The sequence below is a fragment of the Bombus fervidus genome, chromosome 1 (assembly GCF_041682495.2).
Source record: "Bombus fervidus isolate BK054 chromosome 1, iyBomFerv1, whole genome shotgun sequence".
Taxonomy (NCBI): Eukaryota; Metazoa; Arthropoda; class Insecta; order Hymenoptera; family Apidae; genus Bombus; species Bombus fervidus.
In genome coordinates this window covers 26,302,077-26,318,579 of record NC_091517.1, presented here as the reverse complement: position 1 = coordinate 26,318,579, position 16,503 = coordinate 26,302,077, and the positions used below count along the sequence as shown (strand labels likewise).

At 47.4% G+C, this 16,503-nt stretch overlaps 1 protein-coding gene across 6 annotated transcripts in view; it reads left to right on the top strand.

The window, feature by feature from the left end:
• The window catches only part of Bap170 (Brahma associated protein 170kD), a 56,677-nt gene that overhangs the window by 23,550 nt on the left and 16,624 nt on the right, over positions 1 to 16,503 (top strand). For all 6 annotated transcript variants that reach the window (XR_011800868.1, XM_072011721.1, XM_072011730.1 and 3 more), the window contains exons 3-4: positions 6,601 to 6,698; positions 11,298 to 11,449. Coding sequence is in view for 5 of the 6 variants with exons in the window: in XM_072011721.1 (XP_071867822.1) it covers positions 6,601 to 6,698; positions 11,298 to 11,449 (250 nt within the window). In the remaining variant the exon portion in view is untranslated. The remainder of the gene's footprint in view (positions 1 to 6,600; positions 6,699 to 11,297; positions 11,450 to 16,503) is intronic.

The window sequence follows — 16,503 nt, the reverse complement described above, 5'->3', positions numbered from 1 at the left end:
AACGATTGCCTGAAAGTAGTAATAAAATATTGCGTGTCGTGAACAACGCGAACAAGTTTGAATTTCTTTCATCGATCGCGACTAAGGGACGCGTCGTTCGAACGTTGGACAGATATATACATACGTACATATATTCGTAGATTATTTCTGCGACAGAAAATCGATGTTGTATTCGTTTCTTTGATATCGCGAATACGTAAATAATGAAAAATATATAGCAACGTAATACACGCCGGATTAATTAACGCAAATAAGAAGATGAGTCGTTGGAACGGAATTACGCTTGGCTGTTGTTGTAACCGAGCACAAGTCGTCGATCACGCGTATATATCGTTCGTATCGTTGCATGTACACGAAATACGTACGCGAGATTATGGATTGGCGAATTCAAATTGCGTACGACGTTTGCTTCGGGGACGTCGCGTTAAGGAAGGAACGAAGGGATCGGCGCATTCGTTGGAAAAGTTCGAAACGATCGTCCGGTGTCGGCCGACCACCGGAAGACCGCCACCGAGCAGCGATCTTCTAGACGAGGAACCGACTATCCTCGTGAGCACCGCGTGGCAGCGGGATATGATCGATTCAGCGGGCTCGACACACGGTCGACACGCAAGTGATATAGCGACCGGTGGTCGCCGCAGCCGATGTATCCGTTCAACGACGAGACCGAGACTGGTTAAAATCTCGGGTGCGAGGCACGCGGCGCGCGACGCGACGCTGGAAACGCGAAAAAGCCGAGCGATAGAGCGCGAAAACGGCGGCGCGCGCGGAGCCATAGGCCAGAGAGTGTAGCTGGCGGGCCGGTGCGGTGCAGCATGGACACCGGGGGGCGTCAGGGAGGAGGGGAGCGTGTGCTAGAGGGGGCGGGAGAGAGGGGCAGAGAGAGAGAGAGAGAGAGAGAGAAAGAGAGAGAGACCATGTCCTACCCCAACGAGCACGTGGTGGCAAAGACACTTTCATCGTGTAGTCCCTCGGAGGCGAACGAACACGTGGATAGCGTTCGACGCTCTCGAAGAACGTCTCCGCGCATGCGCCGTGTAATTCATACTGTCAAGGTCAAGCAAAGTCGCACGATTACAGCCGAGACGGGGGCATCCGCGTGTGCCGGTGCTGCTATGCTACCTAATCGGCGCCAGTAAATCGCGCCTATGTACATGTATACGTATATGTATACTTGGACTGGGACGTAATAATAGGCAGGCGAGCGTCCTCTTCGTACGCTCTAGACCCGCGCTCTTGCTTCTCGCTGCTCTCGACGAATCGGTAGTCCGTGTCCGCGTCGTTCGTAAGGCACGTAAAACTCGATGAAAATAAGAAAGGCACATTTTTTTTTTTTCTTTTTTGGAAACGCGGGATACGGACTTGCGCGTTGCAAGCGCCAAAATGTCACAATTTGTCCCAGCTGTTACTTTATAAGCGGTATCTCTTATACCGAGATTCTTTTCAGTTTGTGACACGCTTGCTATATCAATTTGTCGATGTATCTCGGTATCTGTCCCTCTGTGCCGTCGCAAGCATACGCACGCATACACTATCACACGAAATGGTTTCTGTCCCTGCGTTCTTAGGCTCGTGGCAGGACGAGTCGGTGGTAATGGTGCTTCTGGCAACCTTACACGGGACTATTCGGGGCGAATGGCATGTTTCGCGTTATTGTCGGTCTCGTCGTATGGCGCGCTCGACGATGACGGCGTTCGCGGTGCATTGTTTCTGGTGGTAAAAGAGGATAATGGTGTATCGAGCGTGAATGGCGTTGATGATGGATGTTACGCGTTGCATAGGTTACGTATTATGATTTAACTTGGATGACCGGAGCGGTAGGAATATGATCGGCGAGCATCGAATATTAATCTTTGGACGCGAGAGCACCTTTAGCGACAGTAAGTGCGCGTATGTAAGCGAAACGTAGTAAGATGCTACTGTAAGTGGTACGTGTTTATTTTACTGGTCGTTAAAAGCCGGTGATAGGTAGCGATGTTCGTTGGCGATAGTCAGCCAATCACCCGTTTTATTTTATTTCCAGATTGTAAAATATTAACGAGTCGTAAACCGAAAATCTAGCTTGTTTGAGAATTCTTCGTTGTTCTATATTTAGCGTGGCCGGGTAACAACGAATTATTAGGAAATCGTAGGAAATAAATGGCGATAAGGTCGTTGTAACGATGGTTTTACGACCATCCTTATTTCTCATCGCTTCGTATTATACGTTGTACTTTTTTTTTTTTTTTTATAATGTAACGTATATACGCTATTCGTTTTAGACTTTCTCTGTATATTCGGTCAGAGACGAATGATTTCTCAATGATTTGGTTCAAATGGCCGAAAATGCGTGACCAATCGGAAAATCTCTGAAATTTTCATCGTCCGTTCAAGCGTTTCCAGCGCTTTTTATCTGTAACGTTTCAGTTTCTTAATACCGTCGCTGATACTACGGTTTAATCGCATCGTTAGTCATATTTCGTTCTTACGCGATACCTTGTTTCCACTTATTCTTTCCTGATCTCTCTTAATTAAAGGTCGAGTGGTGCGACGAGTTCGCCGTTGCTTGTTTTACCAAAGCTGCTTACAGTTTGTCGCGATTTCCTTCTCTCCCTCTTTCTATATGGTTTCTCCGGATCAAACAAAAAGTTGCTGCAGCTCGAAGCAGATTCCTGTTAGCTTCTTTGTCGAGACTGGTAACTACTTCTTTCAGGCGACTCGCCTTTCTTACCTGCTTCTACCCTTCGATCGAACGAGAGACGCTACCAGCCTTAGAGGTTCCAGCGAATTCTCGTTGGCCATGTTTCTACGATCGTTGGCCGATTCTCCGCGAGAAAAGGAACGAAGAAATTTTTCAACGTACAAGTATCGTAGATAAGATACTTTCTTCGTTCTAATTATTTTCATTTTATCGCGTTATTGTCCTTACACCGTATGTTACGTACTAGCGGATATAAGCGGTTAATTATAGCGTGTGACGAGATACCGAGTACCTGGGCGTACGTATTTAATCGCACAGCAGCGGTTAACCGATCGGAGCGAGAGATCAACGTTTGTACGAAAAGACGGTGTCTGGCCGTGTCTTCGTTGAACGATATACCGTCTAATGCGACAGCTTCGATACAAATTGTCCCTGATAGATAAGAGATAGCACGCGTTAACCGCTGGTAAAAGGTTATCGAAGTTGAGGTAGTTCTTTATCAGGGGAACGGAGAAGCGTAAGGCGCGAAGTATCCCGAGATAAATCTGGCGTATCGTAGCGTTTGCGTTTGTACAATGTCCGATAACATCGGCTAAACCATAAAGCCTTGTCTGCGCGTGTTTACCAATGTAAATCTTTGCGTCTCTTTCTTTCTCTCTTAATTCCTTCTCGATTCTTTCTTCGCGTTCTTATCGTTCTCTTACGCGCCAACGATTCCGCGTGCAAGCAAAACTCTTCGATCTCAGAGGCGTTGCTGTTAAGACCAATTCCTTCCGTACGAGAGAAACGAGTCGCTCGGTGGAATTTATAGCGGACGATTTAGTCCGACGGAACGAAATGTTAGCGTTTCGACGATTAATCGGCGAGTATCGAATTACGTTTGCTGCGTAGAAAGTTCGACGTTGACGAACGTTCTAGAATTTTGTCGGATTCGCGAAAGTAATTACGCGAACAGTTTCCCCGCGGAACGCGAACAAATATTCGACCTTGATGACGATTTTCGATTCTACGTTCGTGCGAATTCTCACGGAAGTTACGATCTTCTCGCTGGATCTTTCCAGAAACCTTTTTCTTCCTTAGTTTACACGAATCGACGATTCTGGAAGATATACGGGAACGCGGTTCGTGCACGCGTTGTTATTTGCCGAGCTAGAGCCGTCCGTAACAGTTTCAGTCTCGTAACGCTTTGTCTCGTGTCACGACTACCGAGGATGGAACGCTTTCGTTGCGATTTTGGAAAAAGTTTTATATCGGGAATTCGGCTACAATTATTTATGGAAGCAGCGACAACGTTGAACGAATTATTCCTACGCGACTCGCGCGTCGAATTTAAAAGGATGCATCGCCATTGATCTGTCTCGTATCGAAATATCGAAAATGGGATTTAACGTATGTTTACGTCGCTAAGATACACGCCGTACGTTTCTCGTTCGGGGATTAGCGGCGATTGACACGTTGTAATCGAGCGTTCGTCGTAAGACGATGAATCGCAACGTTGGTTTAATCGTGTAAATCGATCGTGAATTTGCGCGTTCTGGCGCTCAAACTTTGCGGAAACGTCTCGTTTCGCATCGGACCTAGCGATAACTTAAGGTCCGCTTATATAACGCCGTACCACTAATTTCGGCTTTTCACGCGTTATATGCGGCGGCAATTTTCACAATCGTGATCGAGATTTCGATGGTCCGGATTCTAGTCGATCTGAATGCTTGGAAGAGACGGAATTGGTCGGTGGAAAAATATATGCCCGGCTCCTCCCTTATTTATCTCAAGCCGAACGTCTATTTCGCGTCTTAAGAACGCGTTTAAAAACGCGCGTAGTTAACGGCTGATGCGGAGAGCGGCGGATCGAGTTCGTCGACAGCAGTAGAGGAATCTTTAGGCGAAACAGATTTGTTACGGCGCGCCAGCGGCAAAGCGATCCGTCATAGGGCGTCTTCGCACCGCGAGTACGTATCGATCGTTCGCAAACGCCGGTTTGCCGATAAAAATACCGAAAGCGCATCGAACGATGCCAAAGGCCGTGGGAACAAAATATACGACCGATAGGTACGCACGCCGCACTACGACGCAATTAAAACGAAAAGTACGCGTATGAAAAAGACGTTCGTCTATGTACGATCGCGAGAGAACGTAAACGTGCGTGAGATCGGTGGTGCGAAGCGTTCTGTCGGTTGCAGCGTGCACGAGTTCTTTCGATCGAGCGTTTCACGTTCATCGACTGATCGGATATTTATCGCGCGACGCGTGCTGCGTTCGAGCGGTTTTGATGGGAGGCCGACGATGTCGCGAGGTCGTCCACGGTGGGGCGCCACATTCTCGATTCGTAAGGTTGAACGTCGGGACGACGAGAATAGCGAAGAAACGGGCGCGGATCCAGAGAGCACTGACCCAGTATGTCCGTCCGTCGTCGATCTCGCTACTCGCTTCCCCCGCTCCGTTCTTCCGTTCTTTCGTTTTTTCGTTCTTCCGTTCTTTCGTTTTTTCGTTCTTCCGTTCTTCCGTTCTTTCGTTCTTCCGTTCGCGACAAACGCGGCGCGCAACAGCGAAAAACCACCGTCTCCCGACTATGTTTTCTCGCATTTATTTTGCCGTCGCCGGTAATTGCTACGAAGCGACAAATTAAAAGAGAAAAAAGAGAGAGAGAAATAATCGGGACGTCGCGATTACCGCCACGATCGTCGTATCGGCGATAGGTACGTGCACCGAGCCCGCTATGCGTCGATTTTATCCGCGAAGTTCGAGCGCCTGCGAGAACCACGCGAAGCGGATAAAGCGACGAAGCGTAGGTCGCTAGAAATACTTTTACGTATATCGATATCGGTAGGGTAGTAGAGTGCGGGTTTCCTTGAAATTAACTCGTGTCGCGCAAACCACGTAATTCGACGTTCTGCGAAGCGGAATACGTATATTTCGGATACGATCGTTGGACGGTGATTAAGGAGAAACGTACAACTTTACCTCTGCGCCTATTGTACGGATAATGGTGGATACAAGTTTCCGAGAATCGAAAGTTTTCCTGCCGTACGCGTACGTATCGACGTTGTCGTATACGTAATTTACAGAGCCGTACGAGTCAACCTGTCCGCGCGTATCGCACCAGGCTCGTATCTCTTCCTTTTATCTTCTTCTTCCGTTATCCCGATCCTCCACGAGCGCATAAAGTATTCGCATCGTTACAACCTTTTACCTTTCTCCTTTCTCCTTTCTCCTTTATTCCGTTCCTCTCGCCCCAATTCCCTCCCACTTTTTGCGTTTCCTTTCTCCGGATCACAGTCGCCTCTCCGTCTTTCATCGCCGCCGCCACGTATGCTTCGGCGGGAGCGCCGTGTATCGCGAGTTCGGACGATTATTTTTTCGACGCGCGCCCCAAGAAATTTATGCACCGCGTCGGGTCGCATTTTATCTTTACGGCCTCTCGCTACCAGAAATTCCTCAGAAATCGTACGCGTACCACCCGTCCCCACCCTCGTATCCTCGTATCGTCGTATCGTCTGGACGCCGACCCGGCGGATCGTAGATTCGGTGGAACGCATTGGCGCTCGCCGCGGCAAAGAGGATCCGTCGAGTTTTCGCGAACGGAACCGTTGATTCGTTGCCCTCGAATAAACTCGAATCTCGAGTATATCCTTATTCCTTCCGTCAATCGATATCTTATGGGACAATAGGACGAAGCTACGCTAACGCGAGCAGCGCGAATACTTTTGCTCTATACGAGGCGATCGTTAGCGCGAACAACGCTGTTTTTCTCTGGCATCGATCGGAGTCGCGTCCGATAACGCGTATTCTCTCGGCTGCTGAGAATATACGCAGCTTCGACGAAGCGAAAGACGTTGATCGTTCCGTTGCGTTTGTCGGCAAACGCGGACGATACGTGGGTACGACGTACTGAATCGTTTCTCCGGTGTTTCGTGTTGCAGGTGAATACCAGAAACGAGTGGGCATCGTTATGCGAACAATTCCATCTACCCAATGGCTGCGTGAACAGCGGGGTTGGCCTTAAACAAATTTACCTCAGGTAAGTGACTGAAACGCGTTCCTACCATCGATCGCTTTATTTTAGAAGCTCGCCGAGCTCGTACATCGCGTAAGAAGCAAGCGTATCGCCAAGCATCGCGTATCCTCTTATAAACGCGTGTATCTCTCGGATTCGAGGCCGTTTTAAACAAAGCTTTTCGGAGTTTTGGAAAGGATTGGATCGAACAACGACTATCCTCGATAATTGCGATTTCTATCTGGTTACGTTACCGCGGAATATCGAGCTCTTCTTCGTCGCTACGTTCTTTCGTTCTACGGTAATTTACGAAATAACGGCAACTTGCGCGCGAGAAACGTTCCAGTCCGTGTTCCCATACGTAAATACGTAAATACGTAAATACGTACGACACGAGGCTCGTATTCCGCGAATTTCCAAGTAAATAGACGAGACGGTAACGACGCTTGTGCTCGTGACGCGACAAACGTAACTATAATAAACACGACCTTAATTCGCGCGTCGTCTATACGTCTCGGCGAATAACCTTCGATTTCATTCACTTACGAGCGAGTAAAGTTCTCTACGAGTCTACGAGTAAATAAATAAATTATATTTCGCGATACGAAATATCGGCTGATCCGCGACGAAAAGACAACGTTTGGCGCGCTAGCCACGTTCTCGAGGATTGGTTTTCGACGGGCCGGACAAAACGCAGCCGAAATATAGACTCGGAAGCTGCGAGTAAGCGAGTCTGGTAGGAATTTGATTCGGGGTGAGCGAAACGCGAACGACTGTCGTGGCAAGACGCGATGCTCCATTATGTCTGGCAGTCCGCGAGCGTCTGCGAGAGTAGGAGAGCGGCGATGTTTTACCGCGCGGTCGGCACTAGTCGGCAGCCGCGTATCGGCACTCTGCTACCTACGCCCCACCACCGCCGGCATTTTCCGTATCGTATAGTACGTACGTTCGTTCGTTCGTTCGTTCGTTCGTTCGTTCATTCATACTGGCCTCGCTGTGACGAGAGCCACGTGGTTCCTGAGTCGGTGTCCTCTCTCTCTCTCTCTTTCTCTTTCTCCTCCTCTCCCCCTTCCCCATCCCCCTCTCCTCTCTCTCTCTCTCTCTCCCCTCGATTAAGCTCTCTCTGTGCAACCTTGTTACCGTGCGCCGCTTGCAAACAAGGACGCCGGTCGATTCTGTCGCTTCTTCGCCGGCTCTTTCGACCACCACGACGACCACCACGACGACCACCACGACACGATGACTCTCGGGGGTTGACTTGGCGCGATCGCGAGATTCTCAATCTATAGTTTCGCGCAAGCGATAGACGATAGATTTTCCGGCGCGATGCTTTCGTCGTTGATCTCGCGTCGTTATCCATCTATAACGTAAATGTGCAGGTTCGTAACGGATCGAGCGGATCGAGAACCGCGTAAACGTTATCCAAACGTTTATAAGGTACTGTGGCATCTAGATCGTCCTATTGCCAGAAGGAAATAAATTCCAGAGGAAGACTATCAGCGTCGTTGCTCCGTTGCACTAGGTTCGCGAGTAACGCTGCAACTTGCACGGCCGTACTTTGCTCCGACTACGAAAAATACGAAAGATAGAACCGCGTAGGCTAAAACGGAAACAAATTTATACGTAATACGCTATATTTAGCGCGTTACAGGTAAACTATTCCAACAAAGTAACAAAGCATGGCGAATATCGAGTGGTAGTAGCGGCCTGTGCGCGAAGCAACAGCTCTCCACGACCGATTTAGTATTCGCAAACGTTGCGTCCTTTCGACACCCACGCCAACGTTCGTCGATATATCCGCGTATTCGATTTCCTACTTTACTTTTGCGAGAAATATTCGATTACGGTTAAACGTGGCTAAAAAGCGTAGCGTGTTACGCGGAACGGTATACGTATTTTAATATTCCTCCGCTAGTTTTGCTCGCATCTACTGGCTAGAATCGCGGTAAACCGAGAACCTAGAATTTCAATACGTTTGGAAATACGAATACGAAAATATAGCGAGTCGATACGATTATACTTGTACGCTTGTTCTCCCACACGATAGCTTGTACGCGTGTAAGCGTCTCGATGAACGTTAACGTTTACGACTATCGATCTTCGATATCTTAAATCTACATCATTGGTGGATAATTGTGATCGAGACGGTGTAACGACCATAAGTGGACGTACGAGATCGCTTTTAGTAATAACGGAACGCTGTCGCGGTGCGTTCCACGATTCTAACGCGGACGCGTTAGCCGTTGCGTCAGCAGCCCACGACCGTCCGCGTCGAGGTTGATCGAAGAAAGTCAATTTTTCAAAGTCTCGGAGTCAAAATTGGAGAAACGTTCGAAAGTAACCTTATTTATCTCTGTCTTTCGATCGTGCACGTACTTTCGTTCCGACAGTCGCAATATCGTTCTCGTTACAAAGCGGACTCCGGCGATCGCAAATCTGCTTACGAGAAGAAATCGAACCGCTCGCGAGAGAATCATCGCGCTAACGTCTATCGACGTCTATTCGCAACCATCGATCGCGAGAATTCTAGCAACGTAAAAGTGCGATCGTCGATCGGATCGAACGAATGGAAAACGTTGTCTTCGGCGTATAAACGCGCGTAATTGTACTCGGGCAAATTCGAACGCTTTGTATTCTGCATCCGCCGTTGAACCTACGTAATTATCGTAACGTTAAAGGCCTCCGCGATTTACGTATTTCCACCCGTTACGCAACACTTTGCGAATACGTTGCGTTACACCGTAAAAGATGCTTGTTCGGATTAATCGGTTAACGCGTTCACAGGCGTCGTAGCCTTGCGCGTATTCGTGCGTTTGATCGACGCGAAATTACGTCGTTCGATGGAACGTAGTACGAAACTCTGAACGCAGCTCGAACCGTTCGTAACCAGGTGTTCCTGCCACGAACGAATTTTTCCTTTCGTTCGAAGTAACGGGTAATCGCGAATAGTTGGCGACGAGATACTTTGGAAAACGAACGTTCGACCGTCGACGACCAGCTTTTTAGTCTCTTTTAAACGCTGCTTTAAAAGCGGCTTTCGGAAGGCAGGAAATTACAAGCTTGCCAAGTGTCGATTAATTTTGGTATCGCTAGCCACTACGACCGGTCTCCGTCGCGGTAATCGCTAACCGTCGCGATGGCCGACGTATTCATTTTCCTTATTTATTAATTTATTTCCTTACGTCTTTGCGAAAATATATCGATATGGATATTCCAGTCACGTATATTTTACGCTTCTACGTATATTTTGACACGGGTATCGGTCTCGAACGCGACGCGAACGCGATAATAGGTAAATATTGGCGAAGGAGAATCGCGGGAAAGGAAACGAGATAAAAGGGAGACGAGACGAGAGCGTGAAAGTAGAGTAGAATTCGATGGATCGAAATAAACGAGACTCTACCTACCGTAGTCGGTTGGTTCGTAGCCGGTCGACGCGGAATCTGGCGAACGCGTGACTTCTACCGTCGTATGTTACCGGCGATTTTCGATCGTCGATCTACGCGACGTACGGGGAGCGGTGCGCGGACGGACAGGGAGCCAGAACGAACCGCCGATCAAAGTGTCCGCGTCTACACCGAGCAACGGCCGATCAGGCTCTGGCTCGGTGCTTCGACGATCCGCACCTTCCGTGCTCTACGTCGGTGCATGAATGGATCCACTGCACCTAGCCCCCGCCACTTTCTTTCGTCCACCCACGACTACGTCTACTCTACTCTACTCTATTCTATTCTATTCTATTCTCCTCCCCTCTCCCTTTTATCGTTACTATCGTTATCAGTCTGTTTTCGTTTTGTTCGTTGCTGGTCGCGGTTAGTCTGCTCGGTGCGCCGAGTCGGCTACGACCGATACGTAAGATAAACGTAAGAAAAGAAAGAATATAATTCAAAATATCGATTTCCGCAGCATATGGAAAGATCGTGGAGATCGAAGAGCAGTTAGCTTTTCTAAAGTTTACTAAAAGTTACGCGACGCAGGTTTACGGTCGTCGAGGAAAATCGTCGTTCTCGTAGATGGATTTCGAGCGTTCCGTATGGAAAGTCGAAGGAGTCGACGAACGAGAATGGAACGGAGGTTGTCAAAGGCGATGCGTTCGAGCGATATTTTCTTGGGCCATTAGCATTCTTTGAGGAGAACACGGACAGAGCGTCACGTACGTTTGTATTCCGTTAGGTTCGGCGGCCGTCTTTCATATTCGTAAAGTCGGTACGAAGAAACGATTGTTTATCGTTGACTATTGCCGAAACTAGATGTTTCTTCTTCGTCTCTCTCTCTCTCTCTCTCTCTCTCTCTCTCTCTCTCTCTCTCTCTCTCTCTCTCTCTCTCTCTCTCTCTCTCTCTCTCTCTCTCTCTCTCTCTCTCTCTCTCTCTCTCTCTCTCTCTCTCTCTCTCTCTCTCTCTCTCTCTCTCTCTCTCTCTCTCTCTCTCTCTCTCTCTCTCTCTCTCTCTCTCTCTCTCGATTCGATTCGGCTGTTTCTTGCCTGCGTAACGTAGAGCGTCGTTGGGTCGAAAACAAACGCGTTAGGCAACTTATTTATTAGTACAACGTGTTTCGCTGCGAGAATGTAATCGGATAATTTAGCGAATTATCGTAGCACGTAACAGAGTGGTGTGTTATTTCAGGTATCTGGACAGGTATGAGAAGGTACACTTTCTAGGAGAGGATGGCCAACAAGCTGACGACGACGACGAGGATTCTAGACACAGAAAGTGGTCTGCCAGGGCATTACACTCCGTTCCTCTTACTTATAATCATCATCAACACAATGTCGCAGGTAATTATCAAATCCCATTACCTTAAAGTTTAAGTCCGTAGGCCCTATCCGATAACTGGAAATCGATTCCAACAATTGGTAGTGTAGTAACGTAACGGTGACGAGTTAACGACGCAAAATCTCGGCCAATTAACCTTTGGTTGCCGTAACCTGGATCGGTATGCGAAGTTGCGCGCGTTACGCGTTATACGCCTCTTCGAAAACAACTACCAATCCTTTGTACGCGATCCTCCGTTCCTCCTTCCTATCCGATATCCATCCTACGTTCCACGGTGTATCGAATTTTCCAACCGTCGCGCCGTCCTGCTTTCCAATCACATTTTTGTCGCGCCAAGCCCGCAGCGTTTGCCGAATCGACCGCCGAATTTACGATCGTTTCTGATAAACCGTTTTTGCCAACTTACGCGACTCTCTGCTACTCGTCGCGTCGCGTTTCACGTGTACGTGTACACGCACCAACCACTTTTAAACGCGTTTTCCACCGTTGTATCGTTCCTCTATTTTTCTCCCTCTTTCCCGCTAGCATCCACGCGTATACGTGAATTTAGAAACGTACGTACATCAGCCAGCTGGATATGGATATCATCACGCATGTGTGCGTAGAGAACGTGTATACGTGTCAGGTGGCACGGTTCGATAATTCGCTACGTTGGCAATTTCCGTTTGTCAAAACTTTTTCGTCCTACGTTCGGGTCCGTTCGGGTTCGCAAAAACCACCGCTGCTACGCCAGACAACAATGCGTTAACAGCGTTACGTTCTACGGCGGGTACGTTTCACATGCACCGTTTACCGGTATTTTATTCCCAAAACAGAAACCACACTCGCGTCTATCGTCTCGCTCTGCGTCTCGCTCGTTTTGCATTTACGACTAAATACCACCAGGCTGTTCGGAGCTTTCTCTAGGATAACCGAAAACTCAGTCGGTCCAATCAGCTAGAATTCTACGAAACGTTTCGAACAGCGTGAACGTCGTACACGTATGGCTTGTTGCGTCCTACTGACCACGTACGTTTCGTAATCGTATTTTCACTCGTAGAATTTCGGCAGATCGTTTCTAATATCCGGAGAATATCCGATCGTTCCGGTATTCGATTATAAACTTCCCTTCGGGCGAAAAAATGCATCCGTGTGTAATTGCATCCTGGCCCAATTAGTTCCAAGCGCGCGCATTATCCTCCGCCCACCTCGCTAATTCGTTAACGACGATTTATGTTTCACCGTTAATCTCGGTCGAAATAACACGTTGCTCTGTGTGCAAGAAGGAAAGAGGAAGTGGAATTGAAAAAAGTTGCGTGAAACGCTGATAGAGGGAAGGAGAGAAAGAGAGAGAGAGAGAGAGAGAGTAGCAGTGTCGCGGCGCAGCGCGGTGGATCGGTGCGGTGGTTGGAGGCGAGGCGGCTCAAGTGCGTCTGTGACGTGCGAACACGCGAGCGCAGAGGCTCCGGAGGAGAACCGAGTCGAGTCGAGTCGAATCGAATCGAATCGAATCGAGCCAAGCCGAGCCGAGCCGAACCGAACTATGGAAACAGGTGAAAGCTCCGAAACGTGTTTCGTAAAAAAGCATCGGTTAAGTGTGTTGCGAGAATATGTGCGCTCGCGCTATAAACGCGCTACATGCAGCATGTCGAGGCGGCAACGGGTTATTGACGCGTTTCTGCGGAGCTGTGCCGGCCGAGAGGAGGATGTAGAGATAGAGAGCCAGTCTGGCCGGAATGCGTACGTCTACGGTCTATACGATACAGACGTACATACGTAAATATACGTGCACCACGACCTGTACACGTATATTATATACGTGTATAGGCGTACACGTATACGTGTACACGTACACGTCGATGGGGCTTCGTGCGCCCTGGGAGTGAGAGTAGAACGCGCACAACGTGTGCAAGATAATTTAATGGGCAATAATCATGACACACATAGAATCGCGCATACACCTCCGTGGCCGCGCTTCGACTGTCGGAACGCGGGTCTATATTTTCTGCGCATGCGTACGATCGACTAACAGCTTCGCACAGAACTGCTCGTCACCCCACTTTCCTCTCTTCGCGTTTCTTCGTTGCTCTTTCCTCTCCCTTCCTTCTCTTTCCACTACTTTTCGAACGATACGCCGCGGACTGGGAACGGTTGGGTGCTGAACGTTCGGTAACTTGGCACTTTCGGTCGCTTCGACGATTTCCACCGAATTCGCTGAAACTCCGGATTGACCCGACCGCTGACAAACCCGACGTTTCCTCGCGCGCTACCTCTCTTTAGATCCGCTCCAACACGTTGACTTTTATACCACCGCGACCGGTATAGTTTTTCGCCATAGAGAAAACTGCTGTTCCAGCTTATTATTTTACAATTTTCTAAACATACGTTTGATAGTTTGTTTGTTGAAAAGTCGCGCAGGTATTTCACCGTCGATGTTTTATTATCGTTATTGCGCAGATAACGTGTACAGCGTTCGCTTAAGCGTGTCTCGTGTAATTTAAAGCACGTTGCCATACAATTAATATCGCTTATTTTTATTCCGTGACCGGAACGAGCTTAATTATATCAAGTAATTGTTATATTCTTATTTCTTAATTATATTCTCGTGTTTATCTTAGAATCGTTTGATCGAGCATTATCCAATACGTTCTAAGAACACAGGGGTAAACATTTTTATACGAGCAAACGTTCTGGCATCGTTGATAAATCGTATTAACGAATATATCGTCCGTGTGTGCGAACCAGCTTTTAATATACCGTAAATCGGCAAATTCGTGTAATAATAAATCCGATCTTTTTAACGCACCATTTTGAAATGGAATGCTAGTACGCAATTACGTACATGTAATTACATTGATACATATTTACAACGCGCGCGCTATCTTTTCTCGCGTGTCTCGTATTTTCATTATAATTTTTCAATAAACATTACCGCGACTTAAATCTGAATAACATTCTTTCTCATTTTTATTCATAGATCATATTCATGAACCGTGGCGTATAAAGTTCCTGCGCATTTTAGATTTTTAATAACTTAATTTCTGTACAAGGTACAAACGTCAAGCTCGAATCGAATAAAATGAAATCGATTCTAGGTTTATTTAAAAAATTACTATTTCGTAGTTATCGATGTTATCTCATTTTCGAAAGAGACGAGTCAACATTTTCTTAAACTTGCCTCGGTTATAATGCCTTTTCTCGCGATAACGTTTTAAGGTATCAATTTGCTCGACAGAGCCTCGCTTTACGAACAATCTTCGTGCCGAGATAACAAATACGACCGATCTCATGATCCAAGAGCAATAGCGATACGTGTATTTAAAAATGTCGAAAACGTACGTAATACTTGTATTTAAGAAAGAACGAAGAACGTTTCATAACCTTGTCGCAACTACGATTATTAGAATTATTTAAAAAATAATTCTTTCTAAATTTGTAAAGGAAATCTACGTAGCAGGTGTTTGAAGATGTGGCGTTTTAGGTTGGGCAATTGCGTATTGTCTATAAAATTGTTTGCAAGAACCGTGCCGCACAAAATTATTCGCAATTGGAACGGTATGGTCATTTGTAAAATCAACTAGACCCAGCATGATGCGTGATTTTGCGATGAAATAATGGGCGTGCACCCACAAAATCGATGCCGCGCGTTTAAGGAGCGTGTACGTTGTACACGTATATACATAGACGCATACACGCATACATATATCGGTGCGAAGTCCTATCTTGCTCGCTCGCGCTGCATGCGCGCGTCCATGCGTAACGTTATATCGAGGCGTGGAAGTTTGTGTGTGGCGCGCGCGCTAAACCGTTCGTTAAGCATTCGCTACGCGTAGTCATTGAATCGAACTTCAACGTTGCCACTGACTAGGTTCATCGACGTTCGTAACTCGCGCTTCCGTTTCTTCCACGTCGAGTTAATTCGACGGAAAACAGACGTGCTCGTTGATCGAGGCGGTATGTATGAAAAACGTATCTATCGAAACGATAACATTTTTCAGCCTATTCGATAGCTATCTTCCACGATATTTTTGACTAAACTACTTCAAATAAAACAACGATTAGATAGATCGACGTTAGTCGATGTCCGAACGAATGTCCGGACGAATAAATAATTCGTTATTGGTTAGTAACGTAAATCAAACTATCTAACTTTTTTTTTTATTCGAGTTTATATCCTTGTTAAATTTGCTAAATGCTTAATAACGATTAATTAGTTACTTCCTAGTATCGATATCATATATAACGTAAAAGAGCGAAATATCAATGACATGTTTGTTTCTTAGATTTTCTTTACTAAAATCCACGGTTAGCCTCGCTTTCTGCGAAGCCCGGTGCTCGCAATTGACTAGGTAATCGGGATTATTAGCCCGACGATATAATCGAATCTGTAATGTACGTGATGCGAACGAATACAAAAGGTGTACGCATCTCGTAAGCGTTTGGTTAATACGTGTTCTGTTGGTTGCTCGAATCTCGTTACGTTGGAATACGCGGATCCGCTGGAAAAAGCGGCGGAAAATTCGGGGAAAAAGCAAAAGAAATATCGAGATCGAAAGAGAGATACGGAAACAAAAGAGAGAAGTAGCGTGGTGGGAATGAGAAACGGGCGTGTGATAAAGAAGCGTAGACAGAGATGGAGACACGATGCGAGAGTCACAATCAATAAGCGTTTGCGGGGATAGGTGTTCCGTGAGTCCTCGATCCTCCCAGCGTAATACAGCGTTCTGCACGCTTGCGCGATGCTCCGTAGCTCCCGATTTTAACCCCCACCAACTCTTTTCAGCTCTACGCGTTTATCCCCACTCCGTCGCCGTCTTTTTCTGCCTCCGTTTCACTCGTTCTCTCGGTTGCTACGTCGCCTGAATTCTAGCGTCATCCAGGTGAACCGGCTACTCTCGCGATCGGTGACGTCTAGACTAGACTGCGTGCCATCGATGTACGAATGCCCTGGAGCCGGTCGTGCCACTGCGTACGCACACAACGACGGATAGCTTGTTACGGCGCGGCGTTTGTCCTTTAAGGCCAATTAGCGGCGTCGCGTGCGCAGCGCCCCCTACACACCTTGCGCGTTACTCGC